This window comes from Lutjanus erythropterus, chromosome 10, assembly GCF_056507025.1.
Source record: "Lutjanus erythropterus isolate fLutEry1 chromosome 10, fLutEry1.hap2, whole genome shotgun sequence".
NCBI lineage: Eukaryota > Metazoa > Chordata > Actinopteri > Lutjaniformes > Lutjanidae > Lutjanus > Lutjanus erythropterus.
The window spans coordinates 7359035-7385085 of record NC_139326.1 but is presented as its reverse complement, the minus strand read 5'-3'; the positions used below and the strand labels follow the sequence as shown (position 1 = coordinate 7385085).

General features: G+C 41.8%; 1 protein-coding gene across 3 annotated transcripts in view; it reads left to right on the top strand.

The window, feature by feature from the left end:
- Positions 1-26051, top strand: part of LOC146319961 (tetratricopeptide repeat protein 28-like) — a 257551-nt gene that overhangs the window by 74280 nt on the left and 157220 nt on the right. The window contains exon 1 of one of the 3 annotated variants that reach the window (XM_084728082.1): positions 5245-6364. The exons of the other annotated variants lie outside the window; for them this stretch is intronic. Coding sequence (XP_084584208.1) covers positions 6338-6364 — 27 coding nt within the window. The 5' untranslated portion in view covers positions 5245-6337. Of the gene's footprint in view, positions 1-5244; positions 6365-26051 lie in introns of those variants that run through there. 3 annotated transcript variants of the gene reach the window in all.

Genomic DNA, 26051 nt, shown 5'->3' with positions numbered 1-26051 from the left:
GTCAGGTGACATAGTATAAAGAGCAAGAAAATCTGTGTATGGAGGAGGTTGAATGGGTCAGACAAACAGAAGACAAAGACCGGGGTTTGTGTTCCGCGTGAAACCAAAAGTGAATGTGAGTTAGCTAAATGCACAGTATGTAAGTTCTGCTGCTATGGGTCTCTCTTGTATTAAAACTATAACGTTTGATGGCATTGTGAAGTCGTGCAGAATCATGGGAGTTGTTTTCTTCATTGTTGCACAGCCACGTTGCAGATAAAAATCTATCTGACATGACTCAGACAGAAGTCATGTTAATGCATGAGGTAATGCGTTAGGTTTTATTCATAGTATGTTTAGTCGGGTTTTCTGACTCCCTTCCTCGTTCTCTGATGTATCCCACACATCCCTTGTTTTCCCAGAAGTTATAGCAACTAGCAGCTAGCAGGAAATGCACTGTTACCTTGACGTGTTCGTGTACGTGTTTCTCTCAGTTTGACCAGTGTTGAAACGATTTTGGATAATATAAGTACACAACCCAACAAAAAATATGACATACTGTATGTCTAGCATTTTTTGCAGGTTTGGGAGGGTCACCGTAAAATGTATTCCACTGCAATTACTGATTACGCATTAAAAAATGTAATCCAAGTATCACAATATTAAAGTAATATAACTTGATTGCTTTTAGTTACTTTTGGATTACCTCAATACTTAATGGTGAAATCATTTACCTTAGTATAGATAGAGTTATTGTTTGTCCAGGTATTTCTTATTTTCTTATGTGCAAAATATTTTTTTTCTGTAACTGTAATAGAATACGTTTACCTTTTATGTATCCTGATCCATCACACGTAATCTGTTACTCCTCAAACCTTATTTTTAGACATATAATGCAGAAATGTTACATATAATAGCTTTAGATAATGTTACATGCATCATGTGACTTACCTCACTTACATCATGTGACTTATGTAATGTATTATTCGTATCTCAAACCTAATCATAATTTTTATATCAATCTAACAAAGTAGTTTTGTTGCCTAAACCAAACCAAACGTCAGCCTTTTCACAACGTCAACCGTATGTTTATTATTGTTCCCATGATTACAAAGGTCAGCTGACTATGTATCTGTTCTCCACATAAGTAAATGGGAAGGACTGGCACATCACAAAAGTTAACTTGAGTAAGAAAGCAAGCAAAACTTAATTTATAAATTTAATTTTAAACTTAATTTATAAAGCAGATTTCATTCCAGGTGGAGGCACAGTGTGCTGCACTGAGCCACCAAAGTTGCAGCAAAACCGAAAATAGAATAAAGACCAGTAAAATAATAAGACATGAGAATGAAAACCATTTAAAATGAAGAGAAAATAAGATCATATAATAATATAGAAATCAAATAATTAAAACCAACTGTTCATCAATAAAAATATTGGTCAACTGTAAAATTAAAAAAATAAAATTGGACTTTAGTGTATGCACACATTATTAGAAAGTTTTAAGTCATCTTATTTGTGCCCAGACAGAAGAGACAGGGATGGATATTGGAAACACAGCTCTCAGTTCTGAGATAGCCTGCAGCAGGGTGATGAACTTTTCACATTTAACATGAGACGTTCTTTATTTTTGTGCAGCTGCCTAACATTTGTTTAAGAGCAAAACTTACGTCCATAGACGGGTCAAACTCATCTTTATGAAATCAGCCCCCGATCACAACATACAGCGGAGACATTTTTGAGGGCATGATTGGCAAGAACAAGAAAAGGAAGCACAAACTTTTAAACGGCTCCAAGTTGTGGAAAATGAAAGAGGGGGTTTTTGTTTCCCTCTGAAGGCTGGAGTCTGATTTCCTGTGTGGCTCTGATTGGGAAAGCAGAGGCACGCACAGGGAGCCTGCTTCTGTATGGAGATGCCAGATGACAGGCTTCACTAGCAACAGACTGTTGCTGAACGGCACACTGAAGTGGCCTTTGATTGATCATCAAACATGCCTTTTATGAAACAGTCTCTTGTGTAAACCTGGTTTAGATGGTGGGACTTCAATGTCTGAGTGTGAGTGCGTGGTTGAAAGAGAACATAAATGTAAATAGTATCTTAGAGCTGCTGGATGGAGCACAGAGCCAACAGGAGTCAGCTGGCTGTAGGAATAAAAGTAATCTTTCATCAAGTGAATCAAAATACAGATACTGTAACAAACCCCCCCTCCTTCTCTTTGACTACAAACGTGTGCTTTGATCGCAGTGCTTGACCACAGTGTCACCCTGTTTGGTGCCAGCTGTGGCTGCGGAGGAACTGTGGTGTCAAGCATTTTGTTCATGTTCATCCATGCGGATTACCAAGTGTCTCATAGACTCCCTGTGCACAGCAGGAGTTTGTCCATGAGGCCATATGTCAGCCTGTCCCCCTCCTCCTACTTGTCTTTTGTTATCAGAGTGACCCGTAGGCGCACCGAGGACCCTGTTGACCCCAGCAGACACCAGCTTATTGACCACCTCACAGCTCCATAGTGTCCATTACCTAAACCAATTTACATCACCAGCTTATTGTTGAAACTGATCTCACCTCGCATATCGACCTCTTCTTTGATTCACATTTCTGTTACACTCTAAAAATAAAGCCGCTAATTACAATCGTAAAGTCTTCTTTGGCTTGGCCGTACAGGAGAACCCTTTTTGGTTCCTGGTAGATCCTTTTATAAAGATTTCACTTGGATCACTTTCAGAGAACATTAAGGGTCACACATAACCATCTGTGGAAGGTTTCACCCAGAAATCCCAATGAGAGGTTCTATAGGAGAACCCTTCTATGGTGCAATGGTTCTACCCAAAGCCCTCTCTTTAATTGTGCTAACAAGAACCCATCCCAGAGGTTCTACTGGAAACCTTCCAAGGCTTTTCTCTAGAATGCAACCTGGGAGTTCTACCAACAATCTTTTTATATTCCAAAGGTTTCATCTAGAAACCATAAAGGTGGTTCTACTGAGAACCTTTTTATATTTCAGTGGTTTAATCTAGGACTCAGCCAGGGGGTTCTACTGAGAACCCTCTTGTGTTCCAAGAGTTCCATCTAGAACCCACCCAGGGAGTTCGAACAAGCACCTTTTTATATTGCAAGGGTTTCATCTAGAACCCAACCTGGGGGTTCTAACAAGAACCCTTTTATCTACTGAGAACCTTTTAATATTTCAAGGCTTATTTCTAAAACCCATCCACTGGGTTCTACTAAAAACCCTTTTATAGTCTTAGGGTTTTATCTAGAACCTACCTTCTTCTTCCAAGAACCATTTTATATTTCACAGGTCACTCAAGGGGTTCTACTGAAAACCACTTTATATTCCAAGGGTTTTATGTAGCACCCATGCAGGGGTTTCTACCTAGAACCCTTTTATGTTATAGCACCAAGGACCCTTGATGTAGAGTTCTCCAAGGATTACAATAATCGTTGACGAACCCTTTCTTCCAGAAAAGGGTTCTTTGGATGAAATGGGTTCGTAATAGAACCATCAGTGTTGTACAAATTGTCCTTGACTAACCCTCTGTTCAAAAAAAACATTCTTCAGCAGCTAATGGTTCTGGGTAGAACCTCAGCCCTTCAAGAAGAACCCTTTTGGAACCCTTATTTCTAAGAGTGTGCTCTTAGAACCCTCCTCATGAATAAAGTATAATGTAGTTACTGTATTAATGCCGTCTGTCACATCTCCAGTGATGAATATTCTGGTTTTGTGCTGCAGCGACTGCGTTCAGCACCAGTAGATCTGTTTTGACTGTTGATAGCTGTTCTGTTTTAAAACTCTTTTCACTCTGTGACTGTGGCAGCGATTGTGGTGAGAGGTTTCTTACCAGAATAACCATGTCCTCTGTTTTGAATTTTATTCAGCCCACTTCCACAATTAATGATAAAAAGGCAGTTTTTAAGCCTGGGAAGGCTGCCGATATTTTCTTCCTTTGGCCAAACAATGCCAAGAGAAAAAAAAATGCTTTGTGATGTTTTGCATCTTGATGGCTGTGTGCAGTAAAATATTGCTCTGTATACTATATGTGACAGCTGCTCTCAGAGGGAGAAAACAGGGAAATTGTACATAAACAGGGCTTAGTTGTTTCCAGTGTTCGAGGCTCAACATCATTTGCAAATTGTCCTTTTTATGCAAGGATTCAATTTACTATTCCCACAAAAATAAGGACAGAAGCCTTGACTGATCAACCGCAGCAGTGGAGTGTGATGTTACTTGAGTCTCTTTAGCTCATTAACAAGGTTTAAACTGTGATGAGCTTGCGCCGCAGGGTTCACACAGGCCTGCTGAACACCTTGTCACCTCTCTATGTGTCAGACAAGTTTGCAGTGTAATGGCCTCTAGTAAAGATGTCAGAGCCCTTGAGTAAGGTGCTGGCGTAGAACAGGAGTTAGTCCCTGGGTGCTGCAAAGTATGTATTGTGTGTATTTACCATTTATGTATTTAATTTAAGTATGTACATACTGTCTTTTTTCCACTTTCCCAGAGTCAGAAATGAATAAATGCCTTTTGACAGACCTTTTTTTTTATAAAGTTATTTGTATATTTGGCCAATATTTTGCTATCTGGCCTTAATTGTTGAGTGTCAGTGGGATCAAATTGAATGTAGTGGCATCTAGGAATTGAAGAAAGTAAACAAGTAAACAAAGAAGGGTGAGGGATAGCTTTTTCCAAGCTTTGTCTGAAGTAGGGTTGTCAAAAGTATTGATACACAGATAAATATCTATACTGATTATTTGAAACGCTTTCAATATTCAGTTTTCATTCTACCTCATTTCTCATTTCTTTCATTTTTGTTATTCTCGTCACTCATCTGATTTGCTCTGGTTGAATATCCATTCTCACGTTACAGCCTTGTTATATTTACCATTTAATATAAATCTAAAATTTTGCATCCTCAAATTTTCTCTGTGGAAAATAGAAAATGGTATTGAATATTGACATTTTTCAAGGTATTGTATCAAAATGAGAAATTCCAGTATGTGACAGTTTTAGGGGAGCCTCACAGTCTCTGTAAAAGCATACTGACAATTTTCTCTTTGTGACAAAATTAAAGGTAGAATCTATTTGTAAAAGCACCAGTAAGATAGTTTAACATTCCCAGGATGTCCAAGACTGACTTTTTGTTGTGATAAACAGCAACATAGAAAGAGAAAATACATGCAAGGGGCAGAGTCTCTGCAATTTAAGACACCACCACACACTTCTAGTTGGTCACATGTGAGTATTCAAAGGAATTTTATTCATATAATACTATACATTGTTTTAAGGAAAATATTGCATATTGTGTCTTTAAATCACAAAACATATGTCAGTAGTATCCTGTGCTTGTAAACAGCATGTTGGACTGGCACAGCAGGGTGGCACGTGGCTGGTACCTGTAAAATTGTCCTTGAGCTTCTCACCAAACCGCAGCCTGCTTCCTGTCTGGACGGCAGCGTCAGCCCTGTGCGTAAAGCGCACTTTTTTTTTTTTTTTTTTTGGCGAATCTGTGACCGGCGGCGCTATGACCCTGCTGCCTCCTGCCTGCTCAGCTCCACCGCTGCTCAAAGTCTGCTAACTGCAAGGCTGCAGGAGCAGGGAGGGAAGTCATCTGAGAGCCGGAGTCCAGTTTGTTGCTGGTGCAGGAATCAGGATATCCTTCCAGCTCCTCACAGAAATTCCAGGGATTTTTTTTTTTCTTGGTGGTTGTACCCCCCCTCCTCCTCCCCCGTGAAAGTAATCTCCCTGCTTGTCGCGCTGTCTCCGCCGGGCTGTGTTTGACTTTTTCTCCATGACTACTTCCAAAAGTGTGTTTCGGCAGCTGGAAAACGGGATTTGACCACTGTGATGAATATTTCTGCGTTTTGGCACACATTTCGTCGTCCGATCGTTCGCTCTGGATCGAAGAGCGCTGGACCGAAGCTGTAGCCTACTTACAGGGACGACTCCGTTTCGAAAAAGTTTAAGAATAAATTTTTCCTCACGCACAGCCCGGATTGGTCCTGGGGGCGCCGATCCTGCGTGAGGAGGGAGTGGGTACATAACGGACTCATACTTTGGATTTACGCACAGGAACCTTTCCCCTTAAAACAGTGTCAGTCGACACCATGTGTCTCTGATTTATTCTCCGAGCTCAACTGTGGATTTAACCGGTGTGTGATTTGTGTTGACTGCGCTGTCTCCCCCCGAAATTGCCGCAAAGCTGAGACTCGCACATCATCATCATGCATCGCTTCTTGGAGAAAATCTGCTGCAAAATTGAGGGAAGTCGAGAGGCAGCATGACTTGCGCTCTGGATTTCTTTGAATCTACATTCCATTCTCATATAATATCTTAATGCTGTTCCATTTTGGTTTACAAATATGATGAAATGGCAGCCCCGGAAGAAGGTGAGTCTCTCTTATGTGTATTTTTTTTTCCAATTATGGCGATAAATAACGTTTCTCTGGTAGATCACAAGTTGGAAAGAGGAGGCTCGGTCACAGACTGCTGCTCTTCCTATGCGTTTACTACACTCACAGAACCTGTAATAACCAGAGCAGCTCCTGTAAGGATAAATAAGTTTCTATTGCCCCTTTCTTGCTATTTATACATGTTTTCTTCTAATTTGTCTTAAGGAGTATGAGAGAGGCATCAATCAGCTGTTGTGCAGTGCACTGTGTACGACCAATAATACACATGCATATTAATATTGCACACCAAACAGTATATAATGTGTTTCTATGTTAATATTTTGCACCCTGGCCTGTGTTTTGCGTGATCAGCAGCTTTTAACAGCACCAGACTGGCCTACATTCTTTATGTGGACTAATCAAGACATCAGTGATTAATGCCTTCTTAGTGAATATCTGGGGTTGTGGGAATAAACAGTGTCTCGGAATAGGAAGCAACCTTGTTGAGAACTGAATATTGAAAGTCAAACGTTGCACCTAAAAGTTTAAGAGTGAACTGGCACCTCATCCTCCAATACATCTTTTAGAGGATTCTTTAGGAGGACTAAAACATGTCTTGGTTTCTTGTTTCCACAGTTAGACACATTCTCTTAGGCTCATTTGTATTCAGTGTGCACTCTCTTATTGCTCCATTTTCGTAGCCTTGGAGTATTACAACATGGAAAATATCTGAAAATCATCTGGGGTCTATAAAAAAATTGGTAGCACTGAAATGCCTATGGTGGGGATTTTTACCAGCAGGGGGCACTTGTCTGACAAGAAGCAGCCTTCCTTTGCAGGAGTGGGCTTTACACTGAGTCAAAGAGAGAAAAATGAAAGGATGATAAGCAACTATTTTCTTTCTTTTATCAGCTGTTTTGCATCATTGCCAGACTTTTTTTTCCCCAAAAGACTTTCTTCAGTTTCAGCATAAACATTTGGATTTTTTTTCCTTGTGGCCCAGATATTTCTGCCTTCTCAGCTGAGACGTGATGATGATGTTCTTGTCTTAATAACTACCCAGTATAAAGAGCACCAGTTACCAGTAGGGCTGAGCAGTACATCAATATAATATTGATATTATGATATGAGACTAGATAGAGTTTTAGATTTTGATTTGGCTACAGGCTGCATTACAGTATAGTAGTAGTAGTAGTAGTAGTAGTAGTGATATAATATTCTGAACTTATCATACTGGTCTAGCTGTTCTGTTCATTCCTCTTACCCATTTAGTCATTATATCCACATTACTGATTATTATTTATCAAAAATGTATTGTGTTAATATTTTTTGAAGGCACCAATAGTTACTGTTTCGTGTCCCATTTTCAGTATGGTTCATTTGCTTAAAATGAAGCTTGTGACTTTTAAAATTCAATGTATTTGTGTTCACGTCCATTCTATGTGTCAGTCTCCAGTGGAGCCTTTGTTTGTTCAGGGAGGCTGTGATGTAACTGGGGGCTCGTGTGGGAAATTATCCCGAAACCTCTCGCACACACATACAAAATTGTCACAGTGCTTATGTTGAAGTATTTGGTCCAAAATATTGTGTTACTTCATTTTGTCCATATCGTCCAAGTCATATGTTTGCACTAATTGAGAATTAACAGTAGACAGAATGTGTATATCGTGATATATACCATATATCGCGGAATAGCCCAAAAATATCAAGATATGATTTATAAGCCATATCACCCAGCCATAGTATCCAGTACCAGAAGTGTTGTAACCACTACTACTAGCACTGATAGTAGTGGAAACCCACTCAAGTGGGTGTGATCTCAGCAACTTACCATCTCTTTGCCGAAATTAATTTCTGATGTCGTTTGTTCCACACCAAGTGTCATTAATGTGGATAATCTCACCCTGAAAGACGAGATGAAAGTAAATGATCAAAACCAAGCCTCTTAATGTTGAATTATCAGCAGAGAAAATAAAAGCTGTGAGCATGCTTTAATGATTTCTACAGCTGTGCAGTGTATCTGCCAGAATCATCCACAAGACCCCCCTTTGAGGACTAAAAGCCTTTCCTCACTGCAGGAATTGATTCCCAGCCACACTGCAGTCATATGTGCTCAACCTGAAAAAATCCTAAAAGTAACCCTGTCGTTCATATGCAGATTCTCCTTTCATGATTTATTTTACTAAGGTTTACACACCAGATCCCTCATCTTGGTGCCGGAAAATGGCTACCCTGTTTTGTGTGATGTTGATTAATGAACCTGTTGGTGATGTTGGAGGCTGGATGCACAACCATGAACACAAGCTCAGAACACAAAGCAGTGTATACTATGTTGTATTACTGCACACTTGCATGTGTTTGTGTGCTTCTGACATTGTCTCTTCACCTTGAACTCTGGTTCATTGCCAGTGACGTCCTCTGCTGTGCTCAGATATTGAACATACAGTAGCAGGCAGGAGGCTGGAATAAAAAGCTATTGTGCTCCACATTATAAAGAAAGCAATTTCTTTATAATGCAGTTATCTCTTTAGAATGTGCACACAGGAATGTCACACAAGATCCTTGAATTTCCCTGCTCCGATTTCCTGTTTATCTGCTTTTCAGTCTCTTGCTTTACTCCACTTCTAGCTCGATGGGAGTCAATAGAAAGTGTGGGAGAATCAAATTGATTCAGGCTGAGTGTCCTGTCCACCTCTTCATAATGGATTACACTAATGAGTCAAAATTCCAAATCTGTGATGTTGAGGAGAAGAGAGAGCAATTCCCTTAATGCTGCTGGCAGATAGCTTATCTGTTCTGGAAGAGTGAAATCTTTTTTTGCACAGGGGATTTGTGTGATTAACTTTCTTTTCCTGCAATTTTTGGAGTTGCTCTGACCGCCTGAGCAGATTCAGAGAGAGAGAGAGAGAGAGAGTGTCTGTTACACAGTGTTAAAATGTGGAAGGACAGACATGTGAGTAAAGGCTGCCATAGACCTGGGGTTCTGATAATGGTTAGATAAGACTGTCTGTCCAGTGATAATCAATGTTTTCTGTAGATGTAGCTTTTTTTGCTGGGCCTAAAAGCCAAGTGCAACAATCCACAGGTAGCCCCTTTCCTTTTAAAGTAAAGAGATACTTATTTTTGTGTTTGTGAGGTCCAGGAATGCAGCATGGCTCTTGCTGCGCCTGATATCATAAATGGGCAAGGGTGGGTGGACAGCAGTGGCCGCTGCAGTCCTCTGTGGTTGTGCTGTATTCGAGGAAAGTGAGCCTTAAAAATATGGACTCACATTATTTCACATTGGTAATGTTGTTCTGTACTCGAACACTCTTGTGGTGTCCATAAGACAAAATGAAATGCACAGTCCCTACCATAGGTCTTTCTTTCTTTTGACAAACACTAATTTAACAAACATATAAACGTAGCATTAGATGATTAGCTACCTTTATAAGCTATCACTGTTTATCGAACTTAAGCATTAACAGCTGTTTAAGAGAAACATTGCAAGTGTAGCATGAAAGTTCATCCTTTACTTTCTAAGAGCTGTTTCCAGTGGTGGAAGGCTACACCAGTGTTACCTCTTGTTATGCTTATCACTTCTTTCTTTGCCCCCAGATGTGGTTTATTGCCCTCAGAGCAGCACTACATCTTCATCCTCTCATGTTGGATGGAGGACTCCCGCCCCAGTCTTTCACTATTGCCACATAGTGGTATTACAAGACAGGACAGGCTGAGACTAGGTGGTTAGCATGCTAACTTCAGTAGATACCTCTGCAACACAATACACAGGCATATTTGACATTACATCAAAACTGCTGTTTCTTCATATTCTGTGGAAATTCTTACACATAGCTTCTTCAAGTGCACAGAAGTCACCAGGTTGCATTCAAAGAATAAAGAACCTGTAGGATTGTTGGTTTTAAGACTCTGGGTAACAGAAACACTGTTTTCCATGTCTTTGTATATTTGTGTATGCGTGTATGTGTGTGTGCGCACAAGTCCAAAGTGGTTTGGATGTGAATTATGGACTTTAGTGGCTTGGCAAGTTTCTGTGTGACTTATACCTGTCTGTGTCAGGCTGTGGTTTCTCCCTGTCCATGAATTTATTTTGCAGCAGCTGAAGAACATTCCGTGGTTCTCTTTTTTCTGCCAGATGTGTTTTTAAGTCATCATCACCCCATGTTATCTTGAGCAGAATTGCTCACAATCTGAATATGTTGGGTGGTCTCGTATTACGAAGCCAGGCTCTGCATTTCGAGTTCAAATTATGCCTCGTGGCAGTGTGACCAAGTCCGAAGGAAGCAACTGTTTGTTTTTGTGGTCGTGCCAGATGTTTCTGTGGGTTCCACACAGTTGACACAAAGCCTTCTCACCTGAGCAGGACAGGATGCCCTGCTCATGTTTCTGTGGCCAGACACACTGGGAGCTCGGACTTTTACCATCAGCAGGCGCACTCTTACATCTCTGACCATGTTCATTGGCTTTTCACCTCGGGGAGTTTCTCATGCTGCTTTTCCTCTTTGATTCGGTATTATTTATGAGCTCTCCGGCGGGGGGAAAGGGCTATCTCTCCCCCCAGCGCTCCATCAGTCCATGTGACGTCTCCTGGCTGGCAGCAGCACAGCAGTTTTGGAATACATTTACAGCAAGGGAAAACCCGTCAGAATGTGAAGGGAAGCGCTAGAAGACACACATCTGAGGAGAGAAGAAAGCGGGCGAGGCTGTCAGCGGGGGAAGGAATCACTTGGGAGAAGCTGAGAGTGCTGGACAAAGATTGAGATACATCAGGGAACAAATGAATGGAGGCTAGATTGTAGGATCGTAGGAAATAAGGAGATAGATGGGTGGATATTGCGGAGTAGAAATGGAATTGCTGTAGAGCCGTAGAAACTGATAGAATTTGAGACAGTTGAAATTCAAGAAAGTGAGAGAAAATGGGAAAGGGTTGGAGGCTAGAGAATAAGATGGTGCGGGAGATAGAGATTTTAGGAGTGAGAGGCCCTAGAGTGATGCAGCAGGGATAATTAATGATAGGGAGTGATAGCACCTGCTGTTCCTGATGCTGCGCAGTATTTACGGCCCAGCATGCCGAGTGGAACGGGATGCGGCTGCATGGCCAGCCTCCTGGCCCATCCTCCTGAGACAGATAGGGGTGGGGGTGGGGGGGATTGGGTCAGGTAAGGAGGGGGGCGGGGGTTGCGTGGGGAACAGCGACTCAGCAATACAGCTGAAATTTATGTGCTGTACTCGCTCTGTTAATCCCAGTCCACCACCTCCCATTGGGAGAACTGGACAGAGATGGAGGACAGAAAGAAGAGCTTCCTGGAATGCAAGGCCTCCCTTGCTCATATTGTGACGCAGTGGTCTGCAGTACGCACTAGCTGCAGGCATATGCCCCGTAAGGCACCCATGGGAGTCCGCTGTCACAATACAACAGGAGAAACAATAGAGACAATAGTGACTGGGCCATCCTGCTCTCATTAATCCTCATTCCTGGGACCTGCTGCACATTCCACTGTGAGCGTGCAGATGGATTTTTGGATAGCAAGTGGTAAATGCAAAGATTGATTTATGTGTAGACCAGTCCATTTGTAATGTTTTCCTCCGAGCCTCAGAGCACTCATTTCTGATTTGCTGCAGCTCTCCTTTACCCCCCAGTGCCTCTGTTTGAGCAAATGGAGCTATGTTTGAGTTTATTGGGGTCATTGTTCCAGGGGTGTGGTCAGCTGCTCTCAGGGCTCAGGAGGTGCCTGCCTCTGGGTGCCTCCACCGGGAATAAAGCGGACCTGACTTGATGGACCACATCAATAGGAACACATTTCCTTGTTCTATGAGGTGGAACAGTCCTCTGCAGGACTTAAGCTCTATTCTTTTCATTCTTTTCATTGGTTAAGCTTCCGTATTATGCACTCAGTCTTGCATGTACTGAAGAGAGCCAGTGTTTCAAACATAAGCTGGCTAAAACATGTTTTGAATAAGGGCTGTCAATGGCACCAGGGACACATCCCTTCAACATATGGGCTGAAAAACATGCATACTTTTCTCTGTTTCACAACATTTATCAGAGTACAGCTGCCAAAACCGCAGTTCCTACATTCCTTTATAACTCCACACTGGACTGGTTCCAGTGGGCCGGGCGCAGTATCAGCTCAGTCTTCAGGCCCTGCAGCTGTCTCCATCCAACGCAGTGCTGTATGTTGTGACAGACATTCGCTGCTAGTGTGTTTCTAAAGAGGGCCTGCCATCCAGCCTGGATGGAGACGTGTGAAGAGCATCACTAATACCACCCTGCCTCATGCTGACGCCCCTAAATCCCACTAATTCCATCTCTTCTTTTGTCAGAGATGGGATTCATAAGCCCTTCTTTGAAGGCTCAATTTTCCAGGAGTGTGTCCATGGCTTAGCTGTAGCCTTCATGTAGCCACGACTAGACATTCCATTCCTTGGATTGACGGCCTGGTCTGGCACCTGAGTGGTCAGTATCTGTTTCTTGAGCAGATTATTGATGATTATTGACCGTAAAAAACAAAACAGAGTCAATTAACCCCTGAATGTTCATGACCACTGCCCACTTGGATAAATGACACACTGTAAGAGAGAAGCAAACAAGATTAGTTTCAGTGTTTCTCTCCCTTTCAGTCTTAAAGGAGTAGGTGCTGTGCAGTGTTTTTGCAGTCAAACAGTGTAGCAGAGACACACACAAACGGCCTCAGCAGAGTGCTTCTCCAGGGGTCACAGAAACAACAAAGCCCAGAGCAGATTGTTTTAGTTCCCCTCACCGTCGCTCTGGCCTATCTGGCCCAGCCTCTCCTTACTTTTCCTGCCATGCTGAATGTGGCGAGGGGTAGCTAAGAAAGGTTTTTACTGCTGGCTGTAAAATCCCGCAGGAAGGAAGGAGAAATGGTGCCGAGCACAACCCACTGAGCCCGCTCCATCTCTGTCTCTCAGGGCTGCTGTTCCCTCTTGTAAGTTTGGATTTATTTATATGAGGCTTATACTGGGATACTTATGTCAGGCATATGTTTATAGTTGCTAAGATATGTGGGCTAGGAGCGCTTCCATACACTCTGAGGGCTTGTCTCCTAAGGGAGATTCATGATTCAGGCACCCTTAACAAGCCAGACAGACAGGTGGTGACTGACAGGCACACTGAGGTAGATTCGGTAATGAGGACTACAGAACAAACCTCCGTGGTCCACCCCCCATGCTTCACCATCTCAAATGATCTCATGCCTCATAGAGTTTATATATTTAACTACGGGATCTGTTGCAGTCTAATAGAGCCATAGTATAATTCTGTCTTTGCCTCCTCCCCCCTCACTATGTCTCCGCTCTGCCCCCTCTGTATCCACCCCAACAATATTATTTCCTGTTGTGCATGTTCTCGTGGTTGTGTGCGTCAAAAAAAAATAAAAGTGTTTTGTTTGTTTCCTGCTGCCACTCTCTGTAGCCTACGTTTGTGGATGTGACCTGAACTATAATGCGTACCCCACCCACCCTGCTCCAGTAAATTGCATTGCCACCTTACTCTGAAGGAGCTGTGTAGAAAAAGATATATTTATGTGTCCATGAAGGCATGTGCCAACTTGTTTATCCTACAAACTGTGTGTATCTGTGCATTTTGAAATGCTTTTTTTTGCATTTTTCCTCAAGTCTAGGTGTGGGTTGGTCTTAGTTGTTGGTTCAGTTATACTTACAGATTTATAGTTGAGCCCAGAGGAATGAAACTTTGGGTACCTTAGTTGAAGTAACAGTGTGGAAAAACAGTTTGACATGTAATCTCTTGCTATTCTTGCATCAGTGGTGTCTGTCCTCTGCCCCTCCGTGTTCACCCCGACAGTATTACCTGTTGTGCATGTTCTCGCTGGTGTCTGCGTCAAAAAATAAGTATTTTTGTTTGTTGCTTTCTGTAGCCTACATATGCAGATGTGGCTTGAACCTTAATGCGCCCCACCCTCCTAGCTCCAGTAAACTGCATTGCCACCTCTTTTAAAAGGAGCTGTATAGAAAAAGATATGTTTGTGTCCATAAGCAAATGTGTCAACTTGTTTATCACACATACTGTGTGTATTTGTGCATTTTAAGATGTTCTTTTTTGCATTTGTCTAGAAGTCTCTTAGAAAATTGTTGTCTTGACAAGTGAGCGATATCCTTGTGTCAGATAGGATATGATTTATGGAAACTGTGCAACATTATCATCCATCAGAAATACTGAAACACTGTACTTTCTCCTTCTCTCTTGCAGCCTGTTAGCTCCCTTCTCCAGTCCTTGCTCTTGATCTATATTCCTGCGACTGGGGTCAGAGGCCACATTTGAGCATGTATTGTTCAGCAGTCTGGAGAGTGCTCTAGTTACCACTGTGAAATCTCAAGCATCAACGGCTTCTTAGCTGTTTAAATATACATTGTACAAGGCTGAACACTTCTACAGGGCCCAGCCAGACACTACACAATGTCTACGGTGTGACGTTACATTATTTTAAGTAATGCCTGCCTTTATAGCCATGTAAAATGTGTTTGCTGCCTTCGCCACCTGTCTGGGTGTTCTGCATGATGAAATCATGCTGAACAGAACATGTTTAGTGCTGTGAATGCTACTCTGTCTTCTGCTATAAAAACCGCTATATGCACTCATTCCAGCTGCTCCAATGAGGGCTGTAAAAAAAAAGATACATAATCACTCATTGGAACAAAAGACCGCAACTTGGCACACAACAGTTGGTGTAACGCTTCAGGTGTGAAATTACCCTCCCAATTTACATTTGGGAGTATGTGTTAGCCCTCTCCTCTCCGTCTTTCTAAGAACAATGTTGTCTTTTTCAGTGGAAGAGAAGGCTGTGACTGCTGTTATACACTCTAAGAAACATGGGCTCCTAAAAGGGTTCTCCCTGAAGGGGCTGAGGTTCTACACAGAACCATTTGCAAGGGTTCTTTGCAATGAGGATTGATAAAATCCTTGAAGAACTCTTTCGTACAGGATATCATAACGTAAAAGTGTTCTTGGTAGAAACATCTGTGTGGGTTCTAGATGAAACCCTTGGGATTTAAAAAGGTTCTCTGCAGAACCCCCTGGGTAAGTTCTTGTTAGCACCCTTAGAAGGTGAATTAACCCCCCAGAGAGGGTTCTGAGTGGAACAATTGCACCACCCTAACGGGTGAATATACATTTCACAGATGGTTCTAGGTATAATCCTTTTCGTTGGGTTCTGGGTGAAACTCTGAAATAATTCTGAGTAGAACCGATATAAAAGGTTCTACCAGGAACCAAAAAGGGTTCTCCTATGGGGAAAAAAAGGAAGAACCCTTTACAGTTCTAGTGAGCACCTTTTTTTTAAGAGCATAAAAGAAAGGAGAATCAAAGAAAGGGTCGATACTGAAGTGAGGTGAAATTAGTGTACACTTAAAAGGTGGAAAGGCTCTGGGTAGAACCCTCAGAGAGACAAGGAATATACCCTTGGAAAATAAGAACATTCTCAGTAGAACTGACTGTGCGTAGGTTCTTGTTAGCACCCTCCAAGATGGTTACACCATAGCATGGCTCTCTAGAACCTCTCACGGGGCACTGTTGGACCCTTTCACAGATGTTCTAGCACTAACCCTTCATGTTGGGTTCTTGATCTTTCTGAGAGAATTCCAAGTGGAGTCTTTATTAAAAAAGGTTCTACTAGGAACCAAAAATGGTTCTTCTACAGGGACAAGCTGAATTAATCGTCATGGTTTTAGTTAGCAGCTGTGTTTTTAAGAGTGTAGTATTTTCCGTGCATAGTGCTGCAGGAGAACAGTACAGTGCAGCTGCCCCATTAGGTGTGGATGAAGCTAAGGTGCTGTACAGCTCAGGTGCTGACTCAAACTGCTGAGGCTCGTGTTATAATGAATGGGTATATTATACTTTACAGACACTGAATGCTTCTTGTTTGTTGCTGCTGGGCAGTGCGCAGTTTTACAACAGTGCCCTGGGGACATTATTGTAACACAGCCATGCTGGCTGGCATTTGGACATGTGAAATTATCCATGCCTGAGTCTGTCAGTGAACACCACTGCATGTGTCCATCAGGCCCTGACCGCCAGTAGAAACCCTCAGACAGGCTAAGCTGCCTGTCTTTACCAGTTTCGTGTAAGGCTGCTGAGCTGAACTTGCACACAAACTTCTTACCTGGAAGCACTGGGTTTTATTTTCTCTCAGACAACTGGGACATTGTATTATTTATAGCGTTGCGGTGCACACAAGCTCAACTGCTATCAGCTTGAAATTCATATGAATTCATATTAGGTCCTCAAATGCTCTGTAGTTGGTTCGAGCTGAGCTGTTGACATTTACGCCAACATTTCTCCCAGCATTCTATCACTCTGTCCCCTCGTTCCTCTGCCTATGCATCGTGCTGCTGCTCCCAGCTAACAGAGTAGGGCCCGAGGCAGAGCAGGTGCAGGCTGCTGTGATGGTGGCTCTTCTGACGCACACACACATGCATGGGTACACTCGGGGGAGACGGGTTGGCTGTGGTACCACTCTCAGTGAAATGGCAGACTAGGATTGTTTGTTGGAGAGGGGGGAAAAGCTCTGTGCTGGTTGTATTTTGTGGACTAAGTAGAGAGTGAGCAGGTGTTTAGAAATTAAAGCAGTGCTCCGTGTGTGCCAGCGTGCTCTCGGTCCCAAATGAACAATTCAAATCTGTTGACAATGTTGGGTGTTTCTCTGCCAGTTGGTGTTTTGAAGTGTGTCTTTTTGGCAGTGTCTAAAAACACTAATTTAATAAGTCGGTTTGTCCCTGTTGCTGTGATTCTGCAGTTGATGAAATTACATGGTTCAAGGACTTAATCAATAGAAATTTACCAGATCTGTCAGCTTGTGATGCATTGTTTTTGGTACAATACACACAGGGTTTCTTTAAAAATGTACTCTGATACAATTACTAATTAACTGATTCAAAAATGTAGTCAGTAACCTAATGCAAGTATCACAGTATTAAAGTATAGTAACAGATTCTCTCAGTACCAAATTTTTATGTTAATTCTTAGGTTTATTGTTTGTCCACCTACTCCTTCCTTTGTTATGTGTCAATGCAAGTTAGATTTAATACTTGTAATTCTGCACATTTAAATGTACTTGAAGTGTGCTATTCACACTTCACTCTCAATTTTAGTTGCCATAAACTTGTTCTAGTGCTTGGCTCGTGTTTTTACCCACACACCATCCCAGTCACTATCACAGCGTCACCACCGATACTCCCAAAATATTTTTCTGTTGTGAAAGTCATAGTTGCAGCAGTAGAATGTATTGACAGGTTAGCTAGCTAACTTGTATTTCTGTGCAGCTAACATTAGCAGTTGATCTGTGTAGCCAGTGTTAGCAGTTGTGCTATGTAGCTAAGGTTAGCTGTTGATCTGTGCAGCTAATTTAGTGGCTGAATGGATCAAACACTGGAGTCTTTCCCTGGAAACTAGGCTTTATTTCCCATAGGTTAATGTGACAGTGAGTCACTTTTTTAGACTTAGTTGACTTATTATTTTCAGTTTTCAGTCTCAGTTTGGGCATAAAATTATTTCTCTAGGTTCAGCAACAAAAAGTATTTATTAGGCACAAAAACTTTAAAATGTTTAAGCACATTATGCTGGGTAGGTTTAGGCGCAGAAAATGACCTTAGTTTTCAGAACAAAAACTACTTGAGTTTGTTTAGGAGGCTTATGGTGAAAATAGACCCTTTCACAACATTAAAAAGCCTCTCTGGCCATCACACAGACATTGGTGCCAACAGTCGTTGAGGCAGCAAGAACTAGTTAATCACAGCACAGTAGGGGGGAACTAATCACAACAGTATAAAATAACATGGTTGCTCTTTGTAGCAAAAGTTAGCAGTTGGTCTTATCTGTAAGTGTTTCTGAAAATTAACTAGATTGTGGAGCCCATGGATGACGACACCATTTTCTTCATTTTTTTGGATCTTAATTATGCTACAAGTAATCTTTTACTCCCCAAGCCTTGATATACAAGAGCTTTCCTCATCCAGAAAACATGCTGTCAAAAACTGTCGGAAAAGGCCCTGTTATACCGACGGATTAAGAGTTGATTCCCGAGGAATAAAACTTTGGATATCTTAATGTCAAAGTAACAGTGTGGAGAAACAGTTTGACATGTAATCTCTTGCTCTTCTTGTTTCAGCGGTGTCTGTCCTCTCGTCTTTTTTCTTCATGCTGTGCGCTTTGTTCTGGAAAATAAAAACCGACTTGACATTTGAAATGGATTTCTAATCAAAGTGAGAGACAAATGTAATGGCTGCGTGATTGAGCTGTCAGTCTGATGACTGTCTGCGAGACAGCTTTGATGAAATACTTTGGAATTCTTTATTTCTACTACAGGAGTCATAATTAGAAACTGATGAAAAATGTTGAACAATAGCAAAATTCCTGATCAGTGCGGCACGTTTAGGGCGTTGCTTTTCCTCATTGCACAGCACATGTGACACATGTTTCCTTTGTAAATGGAGTTTGTCAGTCTTCTGTGCACTGTGTGGCAAACAGACAGATGGACTGGCAGGTTGACAGATAATGGAGATGCGAATGTGGCGGGCGACACTCCTTCTGAGACACCTCTTTGACTATTATCACAGCCACTTGTCCCCATTCCCATAAAGAGAGACTCATTTAATTCCCTGTCCTCGTTTCCTGCAATGACGGAAACTGTCGCCCCTTGCACAGGAACCGCACATCTCAGGAAACGTACACAAAACAACACGAGACAGAAAGATGTTTTTCAACCTTTTCATACAGCGTGCATTCTGTTGCTTCCGTTTTTTTTCTCATCTGGTATTGATGCACGTGCTCAGTTGTCTCAATCAGAGCGCGTCTTTAAGTGCTTTCCTGTTTGGGAAATTAGCGTCAAATGATCTTGTTTGAGTGCCCGTCTCTTCTTGGCTTGTGTGATGGTGAGTCCTGGGGGATTTGTGAGAGGATTCAGATCGGAGGTTGTTGAAGAGGAGGGGGAGTTATGAAACCTGATTAGAATATGGTTTGAGTTAATTAACCAAGATTTTTTTTCCTCAGTTCCATCTATCTATTTGTAATCTAATTACAGATGGTGGTTTTCCAGTTCCTATCAAATGAAAATGTAACTGGTCCCATGAGGAAGGGAGGGAGGGGCAGAGGCGAGAAATGATACCCCTCCCAGCGGCCCACCCACCTCCTGGTCTCATCCTCTCAAAGCTGTGCTTAACAGATGTGATGTTAGAGCAATCAGAAAGCTTTGTCTCCGTCAGTCTGCAGTTTATTCCACTGAAACTGCCACTGTGTCTGTCAAAGAGGCTGTCGGTGCCTCATTAAATTAATTTAGAATAAAAATGTAGTTATGTGTTGTGGAAAACAATGACCTGGTTTCTACACATGTCTGCAGACAGCTAAGACCTCCATATGTCGTCTGTAGGCGACAATTTGCACACATGACTCGTTGAACATAAATTGCATCATGCTTTTCTTATGAGGGAGAATTGTGATGAGATATTGTAACAGAGCTGTGGCACTACCCTTGGAAATGGTGGGCTATTTCAGCTGCAGTGTGGACCCCAGACATAATTACGAACAGATGGCGGAGGACCTCTCATATTCGTTTCTGTCGTCCCTCCTTTGTTCTGCCTGCTTCTTCCAACTTCTTCATATCTTTCTCTCAGAAACTTCTCGGAGTGTAGCAAACTTCTTCATGCTGACATCCTCTTTTGTTTCTGCTTGTTGAATATCTGAGCAGCTCTTGTCATGGTAGCTGATTGGAAAGATCAAGAGCCGCTCTTCAACTGCAGTCTCTTTGTATAAGAGGAGTTAAAGGCCAAAAATGCAATTCAAGCACTTCTGTCTACCCTCAGAGATGACACTCATATTAGTGCCAACGTCTTGCTTTCCTGTCTCACATCTTTTCCTTCCTTTTTTCTCTCTGTCTAAATTCAAACCCCTCATCTCTCCCCATCTACCTCTGCATATCATCTGTACTCCATCTTTATGTCGGCGTCTCTTAGGAAGAAACAGCCTTTAGCTGTAAATTGGCCCATTTCTCACATTTCATTTCTGAAAGTTGAGGCAGGTAGAGACGGGGTGGGGGGGGAGAACCTGCTAGCCCAGCACATTGGTAGAACTGTGAATTCATTAGTCTCTCTGGGTCCTTGAAACAAGAGAATGAGAGTTTTTCCTCAAATCAGCCAGAAATTGTCTTCTTTCTGCGTTGCATTTCGCAATAAGTAGAGATTGAAACGATCCGATCCGACATCGGTATTGGAACCCAATATTGATATAAGGCATCCACTGGATATCAGACTCGCATCACTGATCTGCATTCCAAGCAAAATTCCACAGCGCCATGTGTTTTCTATTTGTTAACACAATGCTAAGCAATATTTGCATATAATATAAAAACGCTATATACAAATTACTTTGCTACAATACAGCTGAAGTTAAGAAATGTACTAGCACTCATAGTAAACCAGCAAAAATGACAATTACCAACATAAACCACAGCCATACACTATTACAAACACAAACGAATGTTGATTCCACTGGACACAAGATGTCCGTGCCTCAGTTTTGATCCATCCTCCACACCCTCTTGTCTCACCAGCAGCGTTTCAGAAGTGTTTCAGTAGAGTGACGTGGCATCCGTCAAAAATAGACTTGACGCATATTTGAAGCAGAGCAAAGTGGAGAGCTGCTTCTGGGACACGCTGCAGCCCTGCTGGTGGAATCACAAGCACCGTTTTGAATTGCCACAACCAGCTCCGAAGGAAATAATGCAGCCGTAACCCAACGCCATGCCTGGTGGAATTAACCTATAATATTTGCACTTTGGAACACAAAAGAGCAAACTTGAACCCTTAGCAATGATGTGATGTGAATGTCACAAGCCACAATCCTACGGCTCCCCGACACCCTTATACAAGTTACATTACACAAACTACACAAGCTTTCCAGACTGAAGTTCAGTTTCAGCCTCTTGTAGTACTACTACCACTACTATTATTACAAGTACTACTAGTAATAATCATGAAGTTCAACTTTATTGTCATGTGTGTTAAAAATACAGTGAAATTCTTGTGCTCTAGCTCACATAATGCACAACATGAACATAAACACGTAAGGTAATCACAAGAATGTGAGATATGCACACAAGACCCATACATTATATACACAGTATACAATACGTTATATAAAACAAGTTTACTATATAAATGCATACGCTGTACAGCAACCTGACTGCCTGTAAAAAAACAAAAAAAAAACAAAAAAAAACACTGTTACTGAGTTGGGTGGTGTGTGATTTCATGATCATGAAGGATGATGTCCTTCATGATGTTTTGGGCTTTCCTTTTTCAGAGAGTAGTGTAAATGTTGTGAAGTTGTGGTAGCTCGTTGCCAATGATTTTTGCTGCTGTCTTTTCAGTCCTCTGAAGCAGTCTGCAGTCCTGGCCAGTCAGATCGCTAAACCACACTGTGATGCAGTTTGTCAGGACATTCTCACTGGTGCTGAGATGAAAATGCACGACCCAAACTTTTTGAAAAAAAACGGTCTCTGCTACTGTGCCTTCTTGAGCATGCAGTTGGTGTTAAGTGACCATGTGAGTGTCTCTGTGATGGGAAAACCAGGAAATCTAAAACTGTCCACAATTTCAACAAATGACCGGTTGATGGAAAGAGCAGTATTACTTCAAGAAAAAACAGAGCTGGTATTAGTATAGTGTCAGTATCTGCAGATATCCAAATTCATTTATCGGAATTTGTGCATCTCTAACTGTAAGCCCATCAGCGTATGTACACACGCACCTTATACACTGGACATGAAATGAAACAGAAGCAGGCAGTTAACGCAGAACATTTTGCAGCACATCAGGCTCACTGGTTTCCTAAGTGAAGAAAAATATCAGGACATTTCCATTATTCTGCAAATGTGTAAGTCCGTAAAAGCATAAAATTAGATATCTGTGGAGCATAAAATTAATTCTGAGACCTCTACAAAAGGTCAGAGGATATTTTCAAACTAAACCCACGATTAGCTTCTTGTTTGACATACAATGTTAATGCTTGGTAAGAAGTTACCCAGTGTGGAATTGGTATGTCCAGTCACACATTAATCCAGCTTTGAAGTCTTTTAAGTCTTTTGTGACCTACTAAGGATTACGGATGAATTTCCCATATTGTTCTGATGCATGCACATAACATTTCAGACATTATTGAAATTCGTGGTCGCAGAGCATTCTGCTGTTGTGGCAATCTGTTCGTGCTCGCTGTCCCATTTTCTCCACTCGCCGCTCTCTCCGTGGTCGGAGATTAGGGGAAGGAGAGTGTAGCAGCCAATTACAGTTATATCTTTGTCCTGCCGTAGACTCCCCACTGTCTGCAGCCCCTCTCCTCAGTCAAAAGAGCATCCTCTTTTTCAACCGCAGCCCAATTTGTCAAGATCACTCATTCAGATTGGTGTCATTTTGAGTGGGGGCTGGTGTCTGCCTTCAGAGAGGAGTGATTACAGCGAAGGCAGATGAAAAGGCAAAATGCAGATGATCCTTAATCTCTTTTGAGGAGTCGTACCTCCTCTTGCTTTTCTTCACCTCTTTATCTCATGATCCCATTTCCTTTTCGTTCAAGGTCTTCCCGGTGTCCCGTTGACCTCTCATTTTTACTCCTTGATTTCCTTCTCTCTTGATCTCCTTTCTACTCTTCATTATCTCTTCGCTGTCTGATTCCAGTTCCCAATGTGCCATCCTCCCCTTCTTCGTCTTTTTCTTTCTCTGCTATTTGGCAGCACATTCCTTTAATGTGTGGACGACACAGCACCGACCCCATGTAAATATGTAGGCTAATCTGGGCTTTCATTAGTTTGTGTACATGAATATTGCATGACTGGTTCTCCTGTGCTAGCCCAGATTAGTTCTCAGTCTTTTCCCTTGGTTAATTGAAAACCATTATAACTGACTGCAGTCAGGAGTCGTGCTCTAAAAAGCTCCTTTCTCAGGCTACGCCGAGGCTGCTCTGATCTTCCCTACCCTCCGTACCCCTCCCGTCAAACCCAAAGCCCGCTTTTCAAATGGACACCAATCAAAAGGCTCTTCTGGGAGAGGCAGAGCAGAGTGTTGGGAAATGAGGTTAAGTGCGCAGACTGACCGACCTTCAATATTGCAACGCCCTCCATATCGGAATCTGACAGCCCGTGAGAGTGTGGAAAGAAAGGGCTTGGTGGGACGAGTTGTAATTGGACTGGGATACCAGCGAGTAGATGAAGCATTTAAGGCTCTGACCTGTCTGTTTTCAGTGCGTGAAGGGTACGAGATGACAGATTCACCTCTGTTTTTTTTGACGAGAGCTTCTGTTTCCATTTTGACTACAATAACAACACAAAGCACAACACACATTCATGAGAATCTTCATATGAAAAACAACTTTAAAAATAAATAATAACGACAGTCTAATTCCATCTTTTTGGTGAAAATTGATTCTGTAAGGATTTTTATATAAATGAAATATATGTAAAGTTTGGCATGTTTGGTCCTTGAAATGAAAAAGAAAATGGTGAAAAATGTTGATCGGTGTTTTCCAAAAGCCCAAAATGACGTCCTCAAATGTTTGTGCTTTGGCCACTACCCAAAAAAATTTCAGTTTATTGCCATAGAGAAGTAAAGAAACCAGAAAATATTCAATATTAAATTATATAATATGATAAATTGGCAATCAAAATAGTTTGTGATTAATCTAATAGCCAATAAATAATTGAGTAATTGTTGCAGGTCTACAATAATCTGCTATTACAATAATTTTTGTTTTAAAGCTGTTGTTTTCTTGTGAAAATGTTGGCCCTGATGGTCCCAAATTTCCATCAGCTTGGTCAGATTTTTACAAAAACATGATTAAATCAGGCATGAAAAGGATCAGCAATGCACCTGTCTCCCTTCCTGGTTAAAAAAAAAGGCTGCTCAAGCACGGGTAAGCTTTGTATTTTTTGAAAAATTCAAATAAGAATCATGATCAAAAATCATTTGTATTTTGATTAGCATTAAGAGAACTTGTAGTTTACTCTAAACTTTAAAAATTAAAACATTTTGTCAACTCCGTAAGATATCAACTCTGCCTGATTTTCCATCTGATGGAGTTGACGTATCCGTTTCCCAGCATAATTGAGGAGTAAAAATCAAAACCCCCTCAAAACAAAGGTTTGTCCCAATGTTCAAAAATACCTTACATATATTCACAATACATAAACTTCATCCATAATTCATTTTGGGCAGGAGAAACCTACAAGACAAGACCGAGCTTGTCGAAAACGTCAGCGCCGCGTTCATAATTTTCTGCTCTGTATTTTTTTCTTCTTTTTTTTTTTTGCTGGTGGTTCAAATCTTCAGAAGAGTGTCTGTGGGGTGCTATTTTAAACAGGCCCCTCTATCTGATCTTGTGTTGTTACTCGGGGATATGGGGGGTTGAGAGGAGTGTGTCGAGACTCTTTGGAAACAAGGTCCTCTGTGTTGCCCCCAGACACGTTCCCCCTGTCAAAGCAGCTAATTTTATGCAACCCTCATCATGCCTTTGGAACAGCGAAAGAAGACAGTGAGAGATATTATCTTCGGGATGGTGCCGAAATAAGAGGAGGAAATTGACTGGAAACTCTCGCTATGCATAAAAGCAAAAGTATACCATCTTGGGAACATGTTTTTCTGCCTCTTTTCTCAGTTATTACTTTTCCAAAAGAGACTATCCTACTGTTGTCTGTTTGCCTCTCTGTTACACTTTTTATGTGCTGGGAGGTTGGGAGATGTGAGCTTGTGTATGTAAGACATTTACACATCAGCTGAGATGGATATATATATGTGTTTGTGTGCTTCTACTAGAGCATCTTGAGAATGCCAGTACCTGTGGTGAGTGTTTACCCAGAACGCAAGACTCTCCCTGCAATTTCATGTATTTTCCACACCATTATTTCTCTGTCAAATATTTGTGCTTTTTCCTGCACTTTCCTGCACCTGTGCCGGTTTGTTTAAAGGGTAACCGATTTCTATTTTCTGCCTTGACCTTGATGATGTTCTGCTGACACATTTGTGTGTACGAGTCACAATATTTTCCAAGCTGAATACTCAAGCATTTTCTTCAAACCCCACGTCATTCCTCGTCCTCTTTCCTTTTCCTCTTCGCCCAATTTTACTCATTTCCCCTCTCATGTCCCGCCATATGACACTGCGACGCGGGCTTCAGGAATGGAAATGAGTTGCCTGGTGGCACTGTGTCAAAGAGCAGCAGATTGAACATTAGCCTGAATGGTCCAGCAAATGTTTGCAGATTTTTTTATTCAAATTAGCCCTGAATATTGGCTCAGGAGCCAAGGGTGCAGAGGGAGCTCTGCAGTGGACACCTGCTCTATTAACCCCACATGATGTGTTCATGAGTTCGGGTGTGATTGCATGAATTATCATGAGCTAGAATCCAGTGTGTATGCTATTTGTGCTTGCCTCAGTGTCTGTGCATATGGCCCAGGAGAGCATGAAAATAGAGAACAGAAAGTTAGATTTAGCTGCCTTTAGCATCTTATTAGTTGCTATGTGGGGTATGTCTGCTCTGTGTGTGTTTTCCCGAAAGCAAAGTTTTCCACTTTTAGTCTTACATTTAGTCAAACAATGAATCTAAACCTGAGCAGAGGGAGGGCTGCTCAGCCTGACATCAGACAGCATTATTTATGGTGTGCGTGGCTGTCGT